Source organism: Salvelinus sp. IW2-2015, linkage group LG2 (assembly GCF_002910315.2).
Source record: "Salvelinus sp. IW2-2015 linkage group LG2, ASM291031v2, whole genome shotgun sequence".
Lineage (NCBI taxonomy): Eukaryota > Metazoa > Chordata > Actinopteri > Salmoniformes > Salmonidae > Salvelinus > Salvelinus sp. IW2-2015.
Genome location: NC_036839.1, coordinates 36,871,317 through 36,895,389, shown reverse-complemented (window position 1 = coordinate 36,895,389; position 24,073 = coordinate 36,871,317). Strand labels below are relative to the sequence as shown.

General features: G+C 43.5%; 1 protein-coding gene and 1 non-coding gene across 2 annotated transcripts; one reads left to right on the top strand and one right to left on the bottom strand.

Moving 5' to 3' along the window:
• Positions 1–2,638: 2,638 nt before the first annotated feature.
• On the top strand, positions 2,639–11,211 carry otc (ornithine transcarbamylase). Its single transcript, XM_024009765.2, has 10 exons — positions 2,639–2,960; positions 3,189–3,327; positions 3,435–3,516; positions 4,062–4,149; positions 4,254–4,407; positions 7,657–7,779; positions 9,137–9,190; positions 9,326–9,475; positions 9,647–9,784; positions 10,845–11,211. Exons 1-10 carry the CDS (start codon positions 2,878–2,880, stop codon positions 10,902–10,904), a joined length of 1,071 nt encoding a protein of 356 aa, XP_023865533.1. The 5' UTR covers positions 2,639–2,877; the 3' UTR covers positions 10,905–11,211.
• An 11,904-nt stretch (positions 11,212–23,115) lies between these two features.
• On the bottom strand, positions 23,116–23,279 carry LOC111980342 (U1 spliceosomal RNA). The gene has a single exon (XR_002879435.1). It is a non-coding gene; the product is annotated as a U1 spliceosomal RNA (small nuclear RNA).
• Positions 23,280–24,073: the final 794 nt, after the last annotated feature.

Sequence of the window (24,073 nt, the reverse complement as noted above, 5' to 3'; positions counted from 1 at the left end):
CACCGGTCTATGGCACGTGACGTGACCAGTGTGAGCAGCAATAGCGGAATCGGCGGTTTGCCTTTAAAATAAAGGTCTCCCATTGAAACTGATGGAAACGGATAAAAAATTGTGGAATCACGCCACAATTGTATTAAAGGAAAACTATATTTTGGTATTTGTTTAATTAATCCATTGTTGATACAGTCCCAAATATTTTGCATGTCAGTAATCAAGTTTAGAAGATATGTAACTTTCAAAATACATATGATGAAAAATGCACCATACAGGCCAGATTTCTGTATTTTATGAATGTTCTGGCCGTGGCTCCTCCTTTTCTTTTGCAGAGTACCCTCAGGTGGTTCAGGTGCTTCCTTCCCTCCTTCTCCAGGCAGTCTGTGGGCACTCCAGGACATGTTTTCTTAGAATGGGACCCCAAGGAACTTGGCTGGAGTACATTTCCATACAGTTTAAGGTGCACTTGCTTGGTTATTTTGGAATGCCTGGAGAAGAGGACGCACTGTGTCTTCAGGGGATTGAGCTTGACCGTCCACAGATTTAACCCAGTTCTCGATCTCTGTTATGCTCTTCTGTAGCTTTTTTCCAGCATGGACAATGTTTTTGGAGGAGGCCCAATAACAGAGATCGACTGCAATCTGGGCCACTTGTCCGTCTCTTGGGTGGGGGAAATAAATAGCACAGATGTATTTTAAAAACAGTAGAGGACAGACGGCGGAGCCTTGGGGTTCTCCTGCCTCTGGAGAGAACCTGAATGATGTGGCTTCTCCCACCCTCACCGCTGTCTCCCGCTGATTTAAAAAGCTGTTGAAAAGAATGACCATCTGAGTGGGGAATTTCAGGTTCGTATCCTATAGCCTATAGATGAGCCCATTGTGCCACATCTTATCGAACGCCTTTTCAATGTCCAAGAAGACAGCCACCATCACCTCTTTTTTGTCAGCCTCAGGATGTTGTCAGTAGTTGATCTCTTCTTGACAACGACAATCTTTGGGACTGGTAGGGACATCTCAGGGCTTCATGCCCTCTTCTATCCCTCTTCTCCATGTATCGGTCTGGTGAAGGTCAGGTTTGGCGAAGTACAAGGGGAAGGGGGTGGTGGAGTTCTCCTTTATTTATCTCAACTTCATGTAAACAAACTTTAAAGGATTTAAAGTGAAGTCAAACCAGATTTGATGTTGCTCAAATTTAAGCTTCTATCACAGTGCCTATCCTCTTCCTGTAACCCGTAGGTGTGGTCATAAATATAGTTGGCATGTAGGTTTCTCACTTATGTATGGCACACATTGCAGTAAGGGGGAGGGGAATGGGCAGGGTATATGGAAATGAAAACTGTAGTATAGTTAAAAAAGTGTCGTGTTTTTGCGGACATTACTGTCGTATTTACTTCAGTGTTTTTTGGGGGGGATAATACTGTAGTATTTACTATAGTATTYTACAGTATACTACAACATTCTCTGGTACGTACTACACATGATCGAGTGATACTACAGTGTGTAGTAGAGTATTTTACAGTATACTACAGTTTACTATAGAATTCTATAGTAAACAGTAGTATGTCTTCATGTGAGCAGACACTCACAGAACACAACTGTGACGAGTTTTCACAAATATTAGCGTCGTACCACTTATTGTGGGACAGTTGTGTTCTGTAGGTGTCACTGAGTAGGCTGATACCCCATTTCATGGACCCAAGATCTATAAGTAATTCTGTACATTGCAATATCAAATCAAATCAAAGTTTATTTGTCACGTGCGCTGAATACAACAGGTGTAGACCTTGCAGTGAAATGCTTACTTAAAGGCTCTAACCAATAGTGCAAAAAAGGTATTAGGTGAACAATAGGTAGGTAAAGAAATAAAACAACAGTAAAAAGACAGGCTTTATACAGTAGCGAGGCTATAAAAGTAGCGAGGCTACATACAGACACCGGTTAGTCAGGCTGATTGAGGTAGTATGTACATGTAGATATGGTTAAAGTGACTATGCATATATGATGAACAGAGAGTAGCAGTAGCGTAAAAGAGGGATTGGCGGGTGGTGGGACACAATGCAGATAGCTCAGTTAGCCACTGTGCGGGAGCACTGGTTGGTCGGCCCAATTGAGGTAGTATGTACATGAATGTATAGTTAAAGTGACTATGCATATATGACAAACAGAGAGTAGCAGTAGCGTAAAAGGAGGGGTTGGGGGGGGCACACAATTAAAATAGTCCGGGTAGCCATTTGATTACCTGTTCAGGAGTCTTATGGCTTGGGGGTAAAAACTGTCGAGAAGCCTTTTTGTCCTAGACTTGGCACTCCGGTACCGCTTGTCATGCGGTAGTAGAGAGAACAGTCTATGACTGGGGTGGCTGGGGTCTTTGACAATATAAGTATGCTCCAAATGCAATTCTGAAGTCTATACATCCACAGTGCGACTTCAACTGTTTTTTTGGTGGGTCAAATTAACTCATTATTGTATTTTGATTAATTTATATAACGACATTCCAACCTTGTTTAGCATTACCTAGTCTAGTCCAATTGTGGCATGATTCCACTATTTTCATCCGCTTGCATCAATTTCAAGTCGGACTTTTATTTTGAAGGCGAACCGCCGATTCCATTATTGTTGCTCACGTTGTTGTTCACAACAAACACGTAGTGACGTGAGTGGGCAAAAACGGTGAAAGAGGAGCGCCCTCACATCCGACAGTAATCAGCACAATTTCGGAAAAGAAAAAAAGTAAACTACCAATCTATGTGCGATATTTGATGAGACGAAACCCCACCCACTCTACTCAGTGGATACAGGCAACAACACACACACATGCTGTTTTCACTTTTTTCATTCAACTTTATTTTCTTTCAGATATCAATTTATAGTATTTTAATCTGTCATGACAACAAAAATACTTGCCATGAAGAATTCAGTGTTCTATGGACTGAAGACTCTCCAAAGCATCCATGCGAGGAATTTTAGGTAAGAGAAGTAACGTTAGTCAGAAACGTTGGCTAGCTAGCACGCGGATTAATTGGCAAAGTGTCAAAAGTGAGCTCAGCTGTCAAGCAAAGTAGTTTACAGTACAATCTATTTCCATAGTTTAACATTCAGAGTGCCACACTGTATTTGTTGTCGTGTTTTTGTGACTTGTAAATGTACCTTTTTGAATGGGGAGTCTGTCTATTTTTATCCTCTTGTCATTTGCAGCATTGGAACATTAGCTCTGTGTCCGGTCAACCTCAAGGGTCGCAGTTTCCTGACTTTAAAAGACTTCAGCTCAGATGAGATCAAACATCTACTATGGGTGTCAGGTGATCTAAAGCACAGGATCAAACATGAAAAACAGGTACAGTGAGGATCCATGTCACGAACAGAAGTTTTAGTTTCAAATGAAATATTTATAATGCACTGCTGATCGAGTTCAAGTGAGATAATGGTCACTTCTATTTGCAGTACCTTCCTCTTCTTCAAGGGAAGTCGATTGCCATGATATTTGAGAAGAGGAGCACCAGAACTAGAATGTCCACAGAAACAGGTGTGAGTTACATTTGTGTCAGGGTATGGTCTGTCTACGCTTTTGGAGAAGAGAAAACGCAAAATAGCTCCGCTACTCATGTTGGGTCATGCACAATCACTTAGGGAGTGGTTCAATTAAAAGTCATTTCAAGCCTCTTACATCATTGTGGATATTTAAGATACAGCAAATACAAGTTGCAACATAGCTTTTGTGCTGTGATTTTAAATGTGTGGGTGCATTGGAAAGTTCAGTTGCACTCTTTCATGGGGTCACAACTCTGAATGAGTGAGGAATCAGGACWAATGCAGAACACAATGAAACTGCTGAAAAGAAACTCTCCCTCCATTTGTGGCAAAAATGTAACTCAGTTAGACTCACTTCTACCTACTATTTCAACCACATAGTTTTCCCCTGTTTAGTAAAGAGGAACATTGCATTGCAGATAGAAATGCATGATGAATGGACACAACTATCTTCCATGTGGAATATGCAATTACTTTCTATCAGCAATAGTAACATTTTGTGCGTTTGAATAAGCCCGTTATAACGTGTACTTCCTGCAGGTTTTTCTCTGCTGGGAGGACACCCCTGTTTCCTCACGTCTCAGGACATCCACCTGGGAGTGAACGAGAGCAGCACAGACACAGCCAGGTCAGTCAGTCAGCCAAGGCCACAGCAATAGCCAACTTTTTGCTCCTTGACTACACCAGGTTATCATCACCATTGGAATCAAACTTTATAGTGTGTGTGTGCAGGGTTCTCTCTGGGCTGTCAGACATAGTCCTGGCACGGGTGAACAGCCACACTACTCTGGAGGAGCTGGTGAAGGATGCCTCCATCCCCATCATCAACGGCCTGTCTGACCTCTACCACCCCATCCAGATCCTCGCTGACTTCCTCACCCTGCAGGTACTGAAGCCTAACAAACAGGGATGCAAACTACTCACCTTTCGGGGAAATTTGCCGTTTTCAATCCAAAATAGGTGACCTATGGGATTCGTGTAGATCCGAGGGGGGGCTTTGAATGACTATTGGCTGGATTTTTTTGGGTGGGGGCTTTGGATGACTACTGGCTGGATGCAAAAGAGTGATCCATGTTTGGAGTAATACTGGCTGGATCTAACATCAGAATGCAGCACGCGGCTGAAGAGAGAAGAGACAACCAATTCACTAGTTACAGCATCAGCGCGCACTCTGGAAAGAGCTGAGAGAGGAATGGCAGTTTGCCAGTACAGCAGCGCGTCCCCTGAAYGATAAYGAAGAGGTAAAGTAGGTGAGAAGCCTGACCACAGAGACGGGATGAGAAGGTGAAGCGTACTTCACGAGCTGTAACCGAAAAACAACTGGCGTTTGAGCTGAGGGAAAACAAGTATGGTGTGGTGGAAGTGTGGTGGAACAAGTATTGTTATCATTGTTAAGTATCTTGCTAACGTTAGTTGGATCGAATTCTCCGTTAGCTAGCCAGAGAAATGTTGAGCATCATTAGCCAACTTAACTGGTCAAATAATTTAGTTTATGGTGTGAAAATTAGCTGGCTCATAAAGTCAGACAGCTAACGTTACAACATCAGATGAGCTAACGTTAGTAACCTAACCAAATCGATATAGTATTAACTGGTATACGACTCCTTGTGCCAACAAAGGGTATCATGCTCTGCTGGCACATTGTAGAACAGATGTCCACARGCAGAAACTGTACAATGTAATAATGTACAGTGTAGCCCAAATATATTGTTTTTGTTGTGTTGAACTTGACAATAACACGTGTGTGAGTGATGGGGGATTATTATTATTTATATTTTTTACCTCTTTTTTTCACCCCAATTCCGTGGTATCCAATTGGTAGTAGTTACAGTCTTGTCTCATCGCTGCAACTCCCTCCCGTACGGACTTGGGAGAGGCGAAGGTTGAGAGCCAAGCGACCGGAGGAAACACCGTACRCCTGGCAACCTGGTCAGTGTGCACTGCGCCCGGCTCGCCACAGGAGTCGCTAGTGCGCGATGAGACAAGGATGTCCCTGCCGGCCAAACCYTCCCTAACACAGACGACGCTGGGCCAATTGTGCGCCTCCCGGTCGCGGCCGGCTGAGACAGAGCCTGGACTCGAACCCAGAATCTCTGGTGGCACAGACCACTGCGCCACCCGGGAGGCCCTCCACCCGGGAGGCCCCTGATGGGGGATTATTTAATGTTTTATTCTGTGAACATTTTTGCACACGTAGCCTTGTGCACTTGACCGATGTCTATTATAGTGGCCCCTATAATAGAGCAAACATAGAATGCCTGTTTGTTTCATTCTACTTTAAGATGTTTTTTTCCCAAGTGCAATATTYAGATGCCTGTGGTCACAAGCGTTCTATTATAAAGGTTGTCATGGTAACAAGCGTTCTATTATAAAGGCTGTCATGGGTAACTGCAATATTAGTGTATTGTTTTTTCTCAAGACTTGTGTGTCATTTGCAGTAAAGTCTAGGCAACAAATAACATTGGATTGCTTTCTTTAAAATGTTTAGCTGTGAGTTAGGTTCACATTAACCACTTTTTATTTTACACACAGAGACTGATCATGTAGATCATATTCTTTGTTGTTTAATTAGTTAACCTGCATTTCCCCCTAGCAGGGATTGTTTTGCATGTTTCAGTGCAAAAAAAAGTGTCACCTTTTTTGGGCCCTCACCAGTTTACATCTGAACAAAGTATCAGATATAGACCGGCGAAGCTATAAGGACACTCCTGACCTGTAAAACAACCAACAACCAACATCTAAATCTGACCCTAACCTTAACTATGCAAGTCAGTTAAGAACAAATTCTTATTTACAATGACGGCCTACCAAAAGGTCTTCTGCGATGGCCTGGGATTTAAAATAAATAATAAATACAATATAAATATAGAACAAAACACACATCACAACAAGAGAGACAACACTACATAAAGAGAGACCTAAGACAACAACATAGCAACACATGACAACACAGCATGGTAGCAACACMACATGGTAGCAGCACAAAACATTATTGGGTGCAGTCAACAGCACAAATGTAGAGACAACAATCACACATAGTAGCCACAACTGTCAGTAAGAGTGTCCATGATTGAGTCTTTGAATTTAGAGATTGAGATAAAACTGTCCAGTTTGAGTGTTTATTGCAGCTCATTCCAGTCGCTAGCTGCAGCGAACTGAAAAGAGGAGCGACCCAGGGATGTGTGTGCTTTGGGGACCTTTAACAGAATGTGACTGTCAGAATGGGTGTTGTATGTGGAGGATGAGGTTTGCAGTAGATATCTCAGATAGAGGGGAGTGAGGGTTTTATAAATTAGCATCAACCAGTGGGTCTTGCAACGGGTATAAAGAGATGACAAGTTTACAGAGGAGTATAGAGTGCAGTGATGTGTCCTATAAGGAGCATTGGTGGCAAATCTGATGGCCGAATGGTAAAGAACATCTAGCCGCTCGAGAGCACCCTTATCTGCCGATCTATAAATTGTYTCCATAATCTAGCATGGGTAGGATTGTCATCTGAATCAGGGTTAGTTTGGCAGCTGGTGTTAAGACCGAATGAATGTTTTCCAATTGACTGATTTCCTTTTATATAAGTTGTAACTCAGTAAAATTGTTAAAATTGTTGCATGTTGCGTTTTTATATTTTTGTTAAGTATATATTTCCACTCTGAGATTAGAATAATATTGTGAAAATTATGATAATGTCCTTTTAGTTTAAGAGCTGTTTGAAAAGACCATCTGAAATGTCTGCCTGTTTTATTGGGATGGAGTTTTGGCCTACCATGGTGACATCACCATGCTGTAAATTAGTTCATAGACAAATAAGAACCTCTGTCAATAACAGCACATTTTCAGTTTTCCCCTCCACACTAAGACCACTTCCAGACAGTCATAACAAAATTCTTGCTTGGGGAAATTGCCATTTGCTAAGCTATTATAGTTTATTTTTTACCATTTTAATTGATTAAAAAAATCACAGTAAAGTACTTAATTGTTACCCAGAAATGATTTGATATTGAGATAACAACAACTGCATTGGCCCTTTAACCCCAACCCTAACCAATTCTGTAAATACTGTTTTGCAGGTCAGGAGTGTGTCTGTATAGCCTTTTCCGACTGTGCCAGATTCAAAATGTCGCCGCTCTGTGTTTTACAGGAGCATTATGGTTCGTTGAGTGGGCTGACTATAAGCTGGATCGGAGACGGAAACAACGTGCTGCACTCCTTCATGATGACCGCAGCCAAACTGGGTGTCCATCTTAGAGTCGCCACGCCCAAGGTACACATTCTCCCCTACCCATCGCCCCCTTTTCCTCCTTTATATATCAGTTTATTTTTTAGTGGCAAAGCCACTGTGTTTTGTGGCTAGTGACATGTACTGGGGCTCTCTGTATCTTCACTCTCAGGGTTATGACCTGTATAGTACTGGTAGTTGAGCTGTAACTAACCTCATCACTCTGTATAGTACTGGTAGTTCAGCTGCTAACTAACCCCATCACTCTGTGATAGTACTGGTAGTTCAGCTGTAACTAACCTCATCACTCTGTATAGTACTGGTAGTTCAGCTGTAACTAACCCCATCACTCTGTATAGTACTTGGTAGTCTACTTCAGCTCTAACTAACACCCATCACTCTGTATAGTACTGGTAGTTCACGTAACTAACCTCATCACTCTGTATTAGTACTGGTAGTTCAGCTGTAACTAAACCCATCACTCTGTATAGTACTGGTAGTTCAGCTCTTAACTAACCTCATCACTCTGTATAGTACTGGTAGTCTAGCTCTAACTAACCCCATCACTCTGTATAGTACTGGTAGTTCAGCTGTAACTAACCCCATCACTCTGTATAGTACTGGTAGTTCAGCTCTAACTAACCCCATCACTCTGTATATACTGGTAGTTGAGCTCTAACTAACCCCATCACTCTGTATAGTACTGGTAGTTCAGCTGTAACTAACCCCATCACTCTGTATAGTACTGGTAGTTCAGCTGTAACTAACCCCATCACTCTGTATAGTACTGGTAGTTCAGCTCTAACTAACCATCACTCTGTATAGTACTGGTAGTTCAGCTGTAACTAACCTCATCACTCTGTATAGTACTGGTAGTTGAGCTGTAACTAACCCCATCACTCTGTATAGTACTGGTAGTTCAGCCTAACTAACCCCATCACTCTGTTATAGTACTGGTAGTTGAGCTCTAACTAAACCCCATCAACCTCTGTATAGTACTGGTAGTTTCAGGCGGTACTAACATACCCCATACCATGCGTCTGACGTAGTAGTGCCGTAGTTTTCAGCTCTAACACTAACCCCATCACTCTGGTATTCATGTACTGGAGTGTGTATCTAGGCTCTAACTAACCCCATCACTCTTGTATAGCTACTGGTGAGTTCAGCTGTAGACCTAACCCCATCACTCTGTAGATATGGTAGTTCAGCTCGTAACTAACCCCATTCACGTCTGTATAGAGTACTGGTAGTTAAGTAAACGTCCTCTGTTAGTGTTTCAGCTTAACTAACCCATCACTCTGTATAGTACTGGTAGTTGAGCTCTAACTAACCCCATCACTCTGTATAGTACTGGTAGTTCAGCTCTAACTAACCCCATCACTCTGCCCTGCCTCCCTCTCAGGGTTATGACCCAGACAGCAGCATCATTCAGGAGGCACAGAGACTCTCCAAACAGGTGAGAATTTCTAGACTTATGGCGTCAGACTCTTTATTAGGATTGTATTACCTGGTTGTTATTATTATTCTGATCAATACTAATGGTGTCAATACCAATAGCACAATGTCCTTCATTTTGTCTGCTGTGTGTCAGCATGGGACCCAGTTTCTCCTGACCTCTGACCCAGTGGAGGCAGCTCGAGGCAGTAACGTCCTGGTGACAGACACCTGGGTCAGCATGGGCCAGGAGGAGGAGAAGAAACAGAGGATCAAGGACTTCCTTGGCTACCAGATCACCATGCAGGTACATACAACAGACTCAAATAGTGAATAAATTGATGAGTATTCTCTTGCTGAATATTAACCCTCCCCCAGGCAGCCCCCCTACCTCTAACCCCTTCATGTATGTGCCTAGGGGTTAGGAGTAGATTTGGAATGAATCAATCATCATGTCTCCTGGTTATGTCCACCCCAGACAGGAAGTGTGGCAAAGCCAGACTGGACCTTCCTTCACTGTCTCCCACGGAAACAAGAAGAGGTGGACGACCAGGTGTTCTACTCCTCTCGCTCACTTGTCTTCCCTGAGGCTGAGAACAGGAAGTGGACCATCATGGTAAACTAAGCTGTATACAGTAACACTGTATACTTAAATGTGGACTAATAGTAGTATTTGAATGAAGTTAAAGTTGCCTTTTTAGCAACTCAGTCGGGGTCTCAACTTACTGTTGACAGTTAGAATAGTAGAATACACAAGATGCAGTTTCAAAATGTGGTTGTGCATCAGCAGTTTTTCTCTTGTTATGTCAGTCACTGACAGTACCTCAATAAGCCCATGTCAGCTAAACATTTTGTGATTGGTAAATTAGTAGTATTACTTGTAGTAATCATGGTCGAATTACTGACCGAGGGTCCACATTGATTTTGTTAGTCAGTCTCACTCAGATATCCTATTAAAAACTGCAAAAAAAATTCTCCACCCTATAGCAAAATGTGTAGAATTGCAGGAAATTGGCTTTAAAATTGCACCTTTTTCTATCCGCCCCATGGCAAAATGTGTAGAATTACAACTTGCTTTAAGACTGCAATATTTTCTCTACGTCCCATGTGTAGGAAATTAACTTAACAGTTTTTAAAATCTCTGCTGTCAAGAGCAGGGCTGTCAAAATGTTTTGCTCACAAGATGGGGTGTCCCCCCAACAAAAAATTACTTAGGGCCCCCAAAAGGCTAGGGTCGGCTCTGACTGCATGTGTGGATATAGGGGCGGCAGGTATTCTAGTGGTTAGAGCGTTGGGCCAGTAACCGAAAGGTTGCTGAATCGAATCCCCGAGCTGACAAGGTAAAAATCTGTCGTTCTGCCCCTGAATAAGGCAGTTGTTCAGGGGCACTACTTTATTCAGGGGCACTACTGTTCCCTGGTAGGCTGTCATTGTAAATAAGAATTTGTGTTTAACTTACTTGCCTAGTTAAATAAAGGTTAAATAAAAAATGTAATATGGATGTGGGTACACAGACCCACCAGCCACTGCGGCCTCGTGATGAGTTCAGATTTATTACCCTAAGCCCATTTCAAATTTGACCTCTTTATTCTCAAGGAGAGCTTCTTTCTTTCTCTTCTTTTATTTGTGCCTCATGCTCTCTTTCTTTAATTCTTTATTTCTCTCCATCTCTGCAGGGTCTGATGGTCTCTCTGCTGACTGACTACTCCCCCCAGATCCCCATGCCCAGATTCTAACTCTATCCCTACTTGCCAAAGGGATCCTAAGTTTACAGTTTTGTAATACTACAAAACAGCGCTCGGTCAAGTACTTGATTGACTTTGTAGTCTGCCAGGTACATTGGAGCCAGTTTTAAAAGTGCAAACTTAAAATGTGCACTTAATGCATGAAAGTATTTTACAAATGTATTTGAACTGAATCTGAGAGAATAAAAGCTTGTTTCTTTGTATTGGACATGTGATTTGTATACACAATTCTAGTTTAAGATGTTATGGAATTGATTTTGGGGTTACTAACAAATAAATAAAAGTGCCTCAAAATGAACAGGTGTGCTTTCTGTCCTTATAACACTACTTTCTTAGTCAACTTTGCAGTAAACTAAGTCTTTGGGGGAAATGCTGCATTCCATGTGGTGCCTCACAGAGATAGCTAGCATGTGCACCTAATGTTACCCTGCTCCGATTTAGCTGGGAATATTACATTTATCCTTCCACATACAGGTTGCATCCAAATAAACAGAATTACAATGTCGTGCACAAATAAAGTTTGTAGAATGTAGGAAATTTAGCACACCATTTGCAACAGTAGTCATGTCTACACGACTTCTGCTATCAGAATACGAAGCTCAATTTGAAAAGACTGGTCTAGATGCATAAAAGTCGCTTTGTGTTTAGATCTCTGACCACTTTAGGAAGTGCTAATATTTAGAAAAACAATTTTTTGTGCTAACTAAAACAATTTTATGCTAACTCGTTTGCAGTCCCTTTAGAATTGCTTGCTATGCTAGCTTGCTGGCTAGCTAGAGGTTCCCTGGTTACTTAGCAACATGTCATCAACTACTGTTGTGTTGTCGTATTTTGCCTATTCCATCGTTTGTAGAATGCATACTTTCATTTGAATATAGTCCGGCAACAGACACAATGTGGACACGTTTAAATGTAGACAAGGCGTGTTCGGAATTTCATGATCAGAACTCCATTATCAGAGTACAAAGCTGCATGAACTGTCAAGTCTAGACACGGCCTAATCACATATGTATATTACATTGCATATAGAACAAGCTAATATCAAAAGCATAATAATAATGCTACCCCAATAATGCATTTGACCCATTCCCCTTTGTGGCTATCTGCTGAATGAACCCAGAGAGGAAGAGGTGAAGTCAGCATATACAATGAGAATACAAAACATTAAGAACATCTGCTCTTTCCATGACATAAGACTGACCAGGTGAAAGCTATGGTCGCTTATTGATGTTACTTGTTAAATCCGGGGTTGCCATTTAATGTTTGGTATACTCAGTGTACCCCACCGTCTTTGATTAAAATGCGTATATTCTCCAGTTTACTGTGTTCCATAAAGAGCAATGGAAACATTTGGTTCAGAGAGCACTACACCCCCCTCTAACTTCTACAGGAGTGAGATAAAAAAAGAGAGTTAGATAAACTTTGATTTTTTGTCAGGAACATATACAGGATGCTATCCTCTACAACATAACCTTCACTCCAAATCAAAACTCAAAACCTACAACCTGATTTTGGACGGAATCACCTGGAAGGTTTACAACTACCAAAGATTGTTATTCCAACACTATACACCAAATGCTCTGGAAAACAACAGAAACCTGAAAACACCATCCAGCCTGGTACTGAGTGAGTAATGTTTAGTCTGAAGCCATATTTTATTTCCAAACGCCAAGAAGAAAAATACATTCAATTACTTTATAAGGACTGAATGCTAAATGAAGGCTGCCAAGCTTGATACAACTTCAATTAGCACTGACGTGTCAWGTGAGAGGTGTCAAAGTCCTTCAGCCCAACAATGGCAGGAGAGTCGCACAGTCTACTCCAACCAAATGGAGAGGCCTTAGAAGCTGCCATTGGTAATTAAAATACAGTACCCTGTGTATGTAAAGAATGTATGTAAAGGCACAAAAAGATCACAAAATGAAGCTCCTTATGGAAAATCAAGAGACACTTTTTACTGACTATTATAAAAATGGGGAACATCAGCAACCTCATCTTCCACACAAACCACCCCCTGGCATGGCACAGTGCTATATTAGCACACTAGCCCTCTGTTAAGAGAGCGGGTGTTAACGAGGGTTGAAAACTCAGGATACTAGACAACGAGGACTCTGAGTCAGCTAATATACATCTCTATAAGTCTGGAACAGTAATGGTGCAGGGCAATCACAAACAGTTTCAGCTGGACTTTCACCTAATCAAAGAATTAGCCCAGCAGGAGAAGCTCTCCTTTGAGAAAGATACCCCCACCCCGAGCTGGTCAGACCAGACCTCTTCATTATATAACCCCACAGACGAGCAACCCCAAGCTGAAAGTCAACCCCCCCAGCACAGAGTACTACCCCCTCATTGAAATGAAGGACACATTTACCCAGCTGGAGGTAAGGCAGGTGGAGCTGGAACAGCAGGTGATTACACTCCAGTCAGCATAGACCCAGACAACAGTCCAGCACAACAACACCCCCTTAACCAGACCCGGAGAGCTGGAGGTGGAGAGAGACATCTGCACTCTGGACTGTGGTGAGAAAACTTCAATATAAAAAGTAAGAGCAGGAGAAGAACAGAGCACTAGAGGAGAGGATCAGACTGCTGGAGGAGAGGGTGAGAGGGATGGCGTGTGACAGATCAACCCACTAGAGAGGTGGCCACCCCTGCAGAGAAGCCAGCAGAACAGCCCACCTCAGCTCCCGACAAAAGTCTCGAAACCACAGCAGAAGAGTCCACACCAGACCCTGACCATAGCGTCGACATCACAGCAGTCAAATGAAGAACCCCAAGCCCAGAGGATCTCACCCCCTCTGAGCACCCCCCCTGTCAGCCACCCTGATAGCCCTCCTGACAACCCCCCCACACCCACTGAGGACATATACAAGACACAGATTGTACTCCTTATGGACTCAAATGGGAAATATGTACAAGAAAAAAAACTTTTTCTCAAACACAGTGTGTCTAAACTATGGTGTCCAAACACCCAGCGTGCCCTAGACCTTCTGTCTGAGGACCAACTAGGTTCACCTAGCCACATAATAATACACACAGGCACAAATGACCTGAGAACACAGCAGGAAAGGGTGGCCACAGCACTGAAGGGAGTGATTGAAAAAGCTTCTTCTACTTTCCCCAATGCACAAGTGGTTATCTCCACCCTGCTACCACGAAAAGACTTCCACCCTACTACCATACAGCCGGTAAACGCAAGTAATTCCCATGACAGTGCCTCAAAACCAAATGTTTTCCTGGCCCACCACTCCACCCTGGACGTGAACAGCATCTATGACCAGGTCTACCTATACAAGGCAGCAGTGCCCACCTTGGCCCGGACTCTAAAGGACATCGCTCTCAAACGCAGCCCCAACACTTCACACAGGAGCAACAGATCAATAGACACCCCGCTCAGACCAGCGAGACACTCTCCCAGACCTGCGGGACCCCCCCTGGACCTACACATAGAGGACCCATGCCGAGAAGACCTACATCCAGACCACAACAACACCAGCCACATACACACCCCCACCCCAACCAATAAACACCCCCCAAGTCAACCATGCCTACACCCCATTTAAGCCCCCTCAGATCAGACCTATGCCACTCCTGCCCACCCCATACCCCCCACTCCTGCCTCAACATGAAAGTCACACATACACCCAGGACGTGAGCAGGCAAACAGGCCCAAACCCCACTCTTACACAAGCCCAAGCCAATGGCATGTACCAGATGAAATAAAAAAATACCCCCTGAGTCCCTTCCTTGTTTCACACCTGGTAGTTTGGTGGATGGGACTACCAGCTCTCTGTAACCTAGAGGGCAACCAATGGGTCTGTTTCCTCTACACCAGGTTTCTTGTAGGATGGCAATGCCTGTATTTCCAATTTCTTTGATGAAGTCCAGGTTCCTAATCTTTAGGCCAAAGGCCGATGACCTCAGGCCTTGGATATTCCAGGATGAGATAGTGAAGGCTTTGTGTCTCATAAAGTGTCCAATGTTGTTGGTCGTGTGGTTTGGCCTCAGGCCAGTAAGTGTGAGCAGAGCCTGGCTCGATCGCTGCCTTGCTGAGCAAACTCTGCTCACACTTACTGGCCTGAGGCCAAACCACACGACCAACAACAACAAGGGTACGGCTAAAGGCTATAAGAACTGGTCGTCTAGCACGTTCGTAACAGAGAGTAAAGGGAGCAGGTTTCTGGGCACGATAGCATAGATTCAAGGGATAATGTACAGACAAAGGTATGGTAGGAAGAGAGTACATTGGAGGTAAACCTAGGCATTGAGTAATGATGAGAGAGATATAGTCTCTAGAGACGTTTAAACCAGGTGATTTCATCGCATATGTGGGAGGTGGAACAACATGGTTGGTTAAGGCATATTGAGCAGGGCTAGAGGCTCTGCAGTGAAATGAGACAGTAATCACTAACCAGGACAGTAAGGCGAGGCATGCGTAGCCAAGTTATCGTATGGGTCCAGTGAGTGGTTGGGCTGGCTGGGGACACAGCGATTCAGACAGTTAGCAGGCCGGGGCTAGCAAGCTAGCAGTTAGCAGGCCGGGGCTAGCAAGCTAGCAGAAGGGCCTTAGAGGGACGTCGTGATGGGGGAAAGTCTGTTTTTGCCTCCTCGTGTGGTGACGTCAATAGACCAGTCGTGGAATTAGTAGGGTTCCAAGTAGCAGAAGGGTCCAAGTCCAATTGGCATAATGGATATAGAAACTGGCCGATGGATAAGCTAACAGTCCAATATGCTCTAGATAGTTAGCAGGCCGCAGTTAGCAGAATGGGCCTTCAGGGGACGTCACGCCTGAGGGGCCTGTTGGGATCCTCGGGCAGATTATGTCGGTATTCCAGTCGTGAAGGATCGGCGGGGTTCCGTGCCCCGTACCGGCAGTAGAAGGGGTCCAGATATTGTAGCCGAAGAGTGGGCTTCAGGAGTAGCCCAGGAGCCCTAGCCGGAAGATGGTTCTAGCATGGGCTAGCTCCAGGCTAGTTGGTGCTTGCTCCGGGACGGAAACATTAGCCAGGAGTAGTCAACCCGGGTTGCGGTTTGCTAGCTGCCATGATCCAGATGAAATGTTCCGAGTTTGCGGTAGGAATCCGGGGATATGGAGAGAAAAATAATAATAATAATCAAAACAGGAACATTTTACATTTGGCTAGAAATTCAAAAGGAAATGATCTTAACAGAGAAAAATGTCCTCCTGTGTGCTACCTAAACTCAGCAAAAAAAGAAACGTCACTTTTTCAGGACCCTGTCTTTCAAAGATAATTCATTAAAATCCAAATAACTTCACAGATCTTCATTGTAAAGGGTTTAAACACTGTTTCCCATACTTGTTCAATGAACCATAAACAATTAATGAACATGCACCTGTGGAACGGTCGTTAAGACACTAACAGCTTACATGACGGTAGGCAATTAAGGTCACAGTTATGAAAACTTAGGACACTAAAGAGGCCTTTCTACTGACTCTGAAAACACCAAAAGAAAGATGCCCAGGGTCCCTTGCTCATCTGTGTGAATGTGCCTTAGGCATGCTGCAAGGAGGCATGAGGACTGCAGATGTGACCAGGGCAATAAATTGCAATGTCCGTACTGTGAAACGCCTAAGACAGCACTACAGGGAGACAGGACGGACAGCTGATCGTCCTTACAGTGGCAGACCACGTGTAACAACACCTGCACAGGATTGGTACATCCGAACATCACACCTGCGGGACAGGTACAGGATGGCAACAACAACTGCCCGAGTTACACCAGGAACGCACAATCCCTCCATCAGTGCTCAGACTGTCCGCAATAGGCTTAGAGAGGCAGGACTGAGGGATTGTAGGCCTGTTGTAAGGCAGGTCCTCACCAGACATCACYGGCAACAACGTCGCCTATGAGCACAAACCCACCGTCGCTGGACCAGACAGGACTGGCAAAAAGTGCTCTTCACTGACGAGTCACGGTTTTGTCTCACCAGGGGTGATGGTCAAATTCGCGTTTATAGTCGAAGGAATGAACATTACACTGATGCCTGTACTCTGGAGCGGGATCAATTTGGAGGTGTAGGGTCCGTCATGGTCTAGGGCGGTGTGTCACTGCATCATTGGACTGAGCTTGTTGTCATTGCAGGCAATCTCAACGCTGTGCGTTACAGGGAAGACCTCCTCCTCCCTCATGTGGTACCCTTCCTGCAGGCTCATCCTGACATGACCCTCCAGCATGACAATGCCACCAGCCATACTGCTCGTTCTGTGAGTGATTTCCTGCAAGACAGGAATGTCAGTGTTCTGCCATGGCCAGCGAAGAGCCTGGATCTCAATCCCATTGAGCACGTCTGGGACCTGTTGGATCGGAGGGTGAGGTCAAGGGCCATTCCCCCCAGAACTTGCAGGTGCCTTGGTGGAAGAGAGGGGGAACATCTCACAGCAAGAACTGGCAAATCTGGTGCAGTCCATGAGTACTTAATGCAGCTGGTGGACACACCAGATACTGACTGTTACTTTTGATTTTGACCCCTTTGTTCAGGGTCACATTATTCCATTTCTGTTAGTCACATGTCTGTGGAACTTGTTCAGTTTATGATGTCTCAGTTGTTGAATCTTGTTATGTTCATACAAATATTTACACATGTTAAGTTCGCTGAAAATAAATGCAGTTGACAGAGAGAGGACGTTTATTTTTTTTGCTGAGTTTATATCCCCCCACTAGAATCCCCATACTTTAATGAAGACAGCTTCTCCATCCTGGAGGGGGAAATCAATCATTTCCAGGCCCAGGGACATGTACTGGTCTGTGGCGACCTAAATGCCAGAACTGGACAAGAACCTGACACCCTCAGCACACATGGGGACAAACACCTGCCTGGAGGTGACAGCATTCCCTCCCCCATATGCCCCCCTTGCCACAACTATGACAACATAACAAACAAAAACAAGTCACAACTCCTGCAGCTCTGTCGCGTGCTGGGTATGTACAAAGTTAATGGTAGGCTTCGAGGGCACTCCTATGGTAGGTACACCTATAGCTCATCTCTTGGCAGTAGTACTGTAGACTACTTTATCACTGACCTCAACCCAGAGTCTCTCAGAGCATTCACAGTCAGCTCACTTACCTCCCTATCAGACCACAGCAAAATCACAGTCTACTTGAACAGAGCAATACTCAATCATGAGGCATCAAAGCCAAAGGAACTGAGTAATATTAAGACATATTGTAGTTTGGAAACCTACCAAAAAACAATTAGGCAACAACAAATTCAATCCCTTTTAGACAACTTCCTGGACAAAACGTTCCACTGTAATAGTGAAGGTGTAAACTTGTCAGTAGAAAATATATATTTGACCTCTCAGCTTCCCTATCAAATCTAAAAATCTCAAATAGAAAACCGAAGAAAATGAACAACAATGACAAATGGTTTGATGAAGAATGCAAAAATCTAACAAAGAAATTGAGAAACCTGTCCAACCAAAAACATAGAGACCCGGGTAAAAACCTGAGTCTACGCCTTCACTATGGTGAATCACTAAACAATACAGAAATACACTACGGAAAAACAAGGAACAGCACGTCAGAAATCAGCTCAATGTAATTGACGAATCCATAGGCTCTAACCACTTCTGGGAAAATTGGAAAACACTAAACAAACAACAACACAAATAATTATCAATCCAAAATGGAGATGTATGGGTAAACCACTTCTCCAATCTTTTTGGCTCTATAACAAAGAACAAACAGCAAAAACATATACATGATCAAATACAAATCTTAGAGTCAACTATTTAAGACTACAAGAAACCACTGGATTCTCCAATTACCTTGAATGAACTACAGGACAAAATAAAAACCCTCCAACCCAAAAAGGCCTGTGGTGTTGATGGTATCCTCAATGAAATGATCAAATATATAGACAACAAATTCCAATTGGCTATACTAAAACTCTTTAACATCATCCTTAGCTCTGGCATCTTCCCCAATATTTGGAACCAAGGACTGATCACCCCAATCCACAAAAGTGGACATAAATTTGACCCCAATAACTACCGTGGGATATGCGTCAACAGCAGCCTTGGGAAAATCCTCTGCATTTTCATTAACAGCAGACTTGTACATTTTCTCAGTGAAAACAATGTACTGAGCAAATGTCAAATTGGCTTTTTACCAAAATTATTGTACGACAGACCACATATTCACCCTGCACACCCTTATTGACAAACAAACAAACCAAAACAAAGGCAAAGTCTTCTCATGCTTTGTTGATTTCAAAAAAGCCTTCAACTCAATTTGGCAAGAGGGTCTGCTATACAAATTGATGGAAAGTGGTGTTGGGGGAAAAACATACAACATTATAAAATCCATGTACACAAACAAGTGTGCGGTTAAAATAGGCAAAAAACACACATTTCTTCCCACAGGGCCTTGGGGTGAGACAGGGATGCAGCTTAAGCCCCACCCTCTTCAACATATATATCAACGAATTGGCGAGGGCACTAGAAAAGTCTGCAGCACCCGGCCTCACTCTACTAGAATCTGAAGCCAAATGTCTGCTGTTTGCTGATGATCTGGTGCTTCTGTCACCAACCAAGGAGGGCCTACAGCAGCACCTAGATCTTCTGCACAGATTCTGACAGACCTGGGCCCTGACAGTAAATCTCAGTAAGACCAAAGTAATGGTGTTCCAAAAAAGGTCCAGTCGCCAGGACCACAAATATATATTCCATCTAGACACCGTTGCCCTAGAGCACACTAAAAACGATACATATCTTGGCCTTAACATCAGTGCCACAGGTAACTTCCACAAAGCTGTGAACGACCTGAGACACAAGGCAAGAAGGGCATTCTATGCCATCAAAAGGAGCATAAAATTCGACATACAAATTAGGATTTGGCTAAAAATACTTGAAACAGTTATAGAACCCATTGCTCTATATGGTTGTGAGGTCTGGGGTCCGCTCACCAACCAAGAATTCATAAAATGGGACAAACCCCAAATTGAGATTCTGCATGCAGAATTATGCAAAAATATCCTCTGTGTACAATGTAGAACACCAAATAATGGACGCAGAGCAGAATTAGGCCGATACCTGCTAATTATCAAAATCCAGAAAAGAGCCGCTAAATTCTACAACCACCTAAAAGGAAGCGATTCCCAAACCTTCCATAACAGAGCCATCACCTACAGAGAGATGAACCTGGAGAAGAGTCCCCTAAGCAAGCTGGCTCTGTTCACAAACACAAACAGACCCCACAGAGGCCAAGGACAGCAACACAATTAGACCCAACCGAATCATGAGAAAACAAAAAGATAATTACTTGACACATTGGAAAGAATTAACAAAAAAAGAGAGCAAACTAGAAGGCTATTTGGCCCTAAACAGAGAGTACACAGTGGCAGAATACCTGACCACTGTGACTGACCCAAACTTAAGGAAAGGTTTGACTATGTACAGACTCAGTGTGCATAGCCTTGCTATTGAGAAAGGCCGCCGTAGGCAGACCTGGCTCTCAAGAGAAGACAGGCTATGTCCACACTGCCCACAAAATTAGGTGGAAACTGAGCACTTCCTAACCTGTAGCACAAACTCAAAAAGTTCTAAGACACTGTAAAGTCCATGGAGAATAAGAACACCTCCTCCCAGCTGCCCACTGCACTGAGGCTAGGAAACACTGTCACCACCGATAAATCCACTATAATGGAGAATTTCAATAAGTATTTTCCTAAGCTGGCCATGCTTTCCACCTGGCTACCCCTACCCCGGTCAACAGCCCTGCACCCCCCACAGCAACTTGCCCAAGTCTCCCCCACTTCTCCTTCACCCAAATCCAGATATCAGATTTTCTGAAAGAGCTACAAAATCTGGTCCCCTACAACTCAGCTGGGCTAGACAATCTGGACCCTCTCTTTCTAAAATGATCCGCCGCAATTGTTGCAACCCCTATTACTAGCCTGTTCAACCTCTCTTTTGTATCGTCTGAGATCCCCAAAGATTGGAAAGCTGCCGCGGTCATCACCCTCTTCAAAGTGGGAGACACTCTACACCCAAACTGTTACAGATCTATAGCTATCCTACCCTGCCTTTCTAAGGTCTTCGAAAGCCAAGTTAACAAACATATCACCGACCATTTCGAATCCCACCGTACCTTCTCCGCTATGCAATCTGGTTTTCGAGCTGGTCATGGGTGCACCTCAGCCACGCTCAAGGTCCTAAACGATATCATAACCGCCATCGATAAAAGACAATACTGTGTAGCTGTATTCATCGAACTGGCCAAGGCTTTTGACTCTGTCAATCACCACATTCTTATCAGCAGACTCAACAGCCTTGGTTTCTCAAATGATTGTCTTGCTTGGTTCACCAACTACTTTACAGACAGAGTTCAGTGTGTCAAATCAGAGGGCCTGTTGTCCGGACCTCTGGCAGTCTCTATGGGGGTGCCACAGGGTTCAATTCTCGGGCCGACTCTTTTCTCTGTATACATCAATGATGTCGCTCTTGCTGCTGGTGATTCTCTGATCCACCTCTACGCAGACGACACCATTCGGTATACCTCTGGCCCTTCTTTGGACACTGTGTTAACTAACCTCCAGACGAGTTTCAATGCCATACAACTCCCTTCCATGGCCTCCAACTGCTCTTAAATGCAAGTAAAACTAAATGCATGCTCTTCAACCGATCGCTGCCCGCACCTGCCCGCCCGTCCAGCATCACTACTCTGGACGGTTCTGACTTAGAATATGGGGACAACTACAAATACCTAGGTGTCTGGTTAGACTGTAAACTCTCCTTCCAGACTCGCATTAAGCAATCCAAAATTAAATCTATAATCGGCTTCCTATTTCGCAACAAAGCATCCTTCACTCATGCTGCCAAACATACCCTCGTAAAACTGACTATCCTACCGATCCTTGACTTCGGCGATGTCATTTACAAAATAGCCTCCAACACTCTACTCAGCAAATTCGATGCAGTCTATCACAGTGCCATCCATTTTGTCACCAAAGCCCCATATACTACCCACACTGCGACCTGTATGCTCTCGTTGGCTGGCCCTCGCTTCATATTTGTCGCCAAGCCCACTGGCTCCAGGTCATCTACAAGTCTTTGCTAGGTAAAGCCCCGCCTTATCTCAGCTCACTGGTCACCATAGCAGCACCCACCCGTAGCATGTGATCCAGCAGGTATATTTCACTGGTCACCCCCAAAGACAATTCCTCATTTGGTCGCCTTTCCTTACAGTTCTCTGCTGCCAATGACTGGAACAAATTGCAAAAATCACTGAAGCTGGAGACTCATATCTCCCTCACTAACTTTAAGCACCAGCTGTCAGAGCAGCTCACAGATCACTGCACCTGTACATAGCCCATCTGTAAATAGCCCATCCAACTACCTCATCCCCATATTGTTATTTATTTATCTTGCTCCTTTGCACCCCAGTATCTCTACTTGCACATTCATCTTCTGCACATCTATCACTCCACTGTTTAATTGCGAAATCGCCACTACGGCCTATTTAGTACCTTACCTCCCTAATCTTACCTCATTTGCACACACTGTATATAGATTTTTTATATTGTGTTATTGACTGTATGTTTCTTTATTCCATGTGTAACTTTGTGTTGTTGTTTGTGTCGCACTGCTTTGCTTTATCTTGGCCAGGTCGCAGTTGTAAATGAGAATTTGTTCTCAACTGGCCTACCTGGTTAAATAAAAGTGAAATAAAAATTAAAAAACCTCCTGCCCAATGTATGACTATATTAGAGACACATATTTTCCCCAGATTACACAGATCCACAAAGAATTTGAAAACTCCCATATCTTTCTGGGTGAAATACCACTGTGTGCCATCACAGCAGCAAGATTTGTGACCTGTTGCCACAAGAAAAGGTCAACCAGTGAAGAACAAACACCATTGTAAATACAACCCATATTTATGCTTATTTATTTTCCCTTTTGTACTCTAACCATTTGTACATCGTTACAACACTGTATATATACATAATATGACATTTGTAATGTCTTAATTATTTTGGAACTTCTGTGAGTGTAATGTTTACTGTTCATTTTTGTTTATTTCACTTTTGTATATTATAACTACTTCACTTGCTTTGGCAATGTTAACATGTGTTTCCCATGCCAATAAAGCCCCTTGAATTGATACACTCAGGATTTAAGTAGCATCACATAAGGTACTCACTCACCGACAATAACATTTTATTTGACAAACACATCAGGGGAGAGCGCGAACGCAGTCCAACACTACCAGAAAATATTCAATTGGGATTTCCACATTTGGGAAATTCGCAGGGGTCAGTACAGCCGGGGTACAATTGCTGATCCTCACCCTGGGTGAACCGACTTTTTGATCACGGTATCTCCCTTGCCAGGTAAGTATGAGTTGGTGACGTCGGTGAAGAGCTACTGTTTTCAGTACAAATGTTATCGGCTGACGGTTACCACTACCACTTACCGCATCATATCGATCAGGGGTTTCGTGACATTTATGAATGAAGTTGCGGAAAGAGCGGTGCAAATGCGATTCATTTTGTTTATGAGATTATATTAGTATCGCGTATTTCCCCATGATGTAACACGGTATACATTATTGATACATTTACCTTTAAATATCTAAACGGCTGTCTGATATCACAAAAGTAGGTGATGTACCAAATTCTGAAATCACGTTTGTGCACATAGCCAAACGAATGACACCAAATATATATGTTTCGTAGCAATTCAGGCATTGTAAGCATAGTAGTTTCCTCGCGCTTGTGTTCTGCGCTCGGTAAAACATGTAGCAATTAGACCATCGACCACAGGGTGGCAATGTGCATACAACCCCTAGATACGGTTTCCACTAGATTCCAAAGCCACACAATCAAAATGGTCTATATCGTAAACATTTTGGTCTTCATTGAAGGTTAGGCATACGGTTAGCAATGTGGTTGTGGTTAAGATTTGAAATCAAATTTAAAGAAGGTAATTTTAGAAAAAGGTGGGGTTTAGCTTTAATTTTGACTTGGAAGCTAGTAGCGACCCCCAGATATGGGGAAGAGGACCTACACCCCAGTGGAGACACAGTAGCCTACTACTTCCTCCACAACAAGACAGAGTAGTAGGCGGGGCTAAATTACAGTAATAGTAAGCGGGATAAACGTTTTTCTTAGCAGTAAGTGTTACATGTATTTA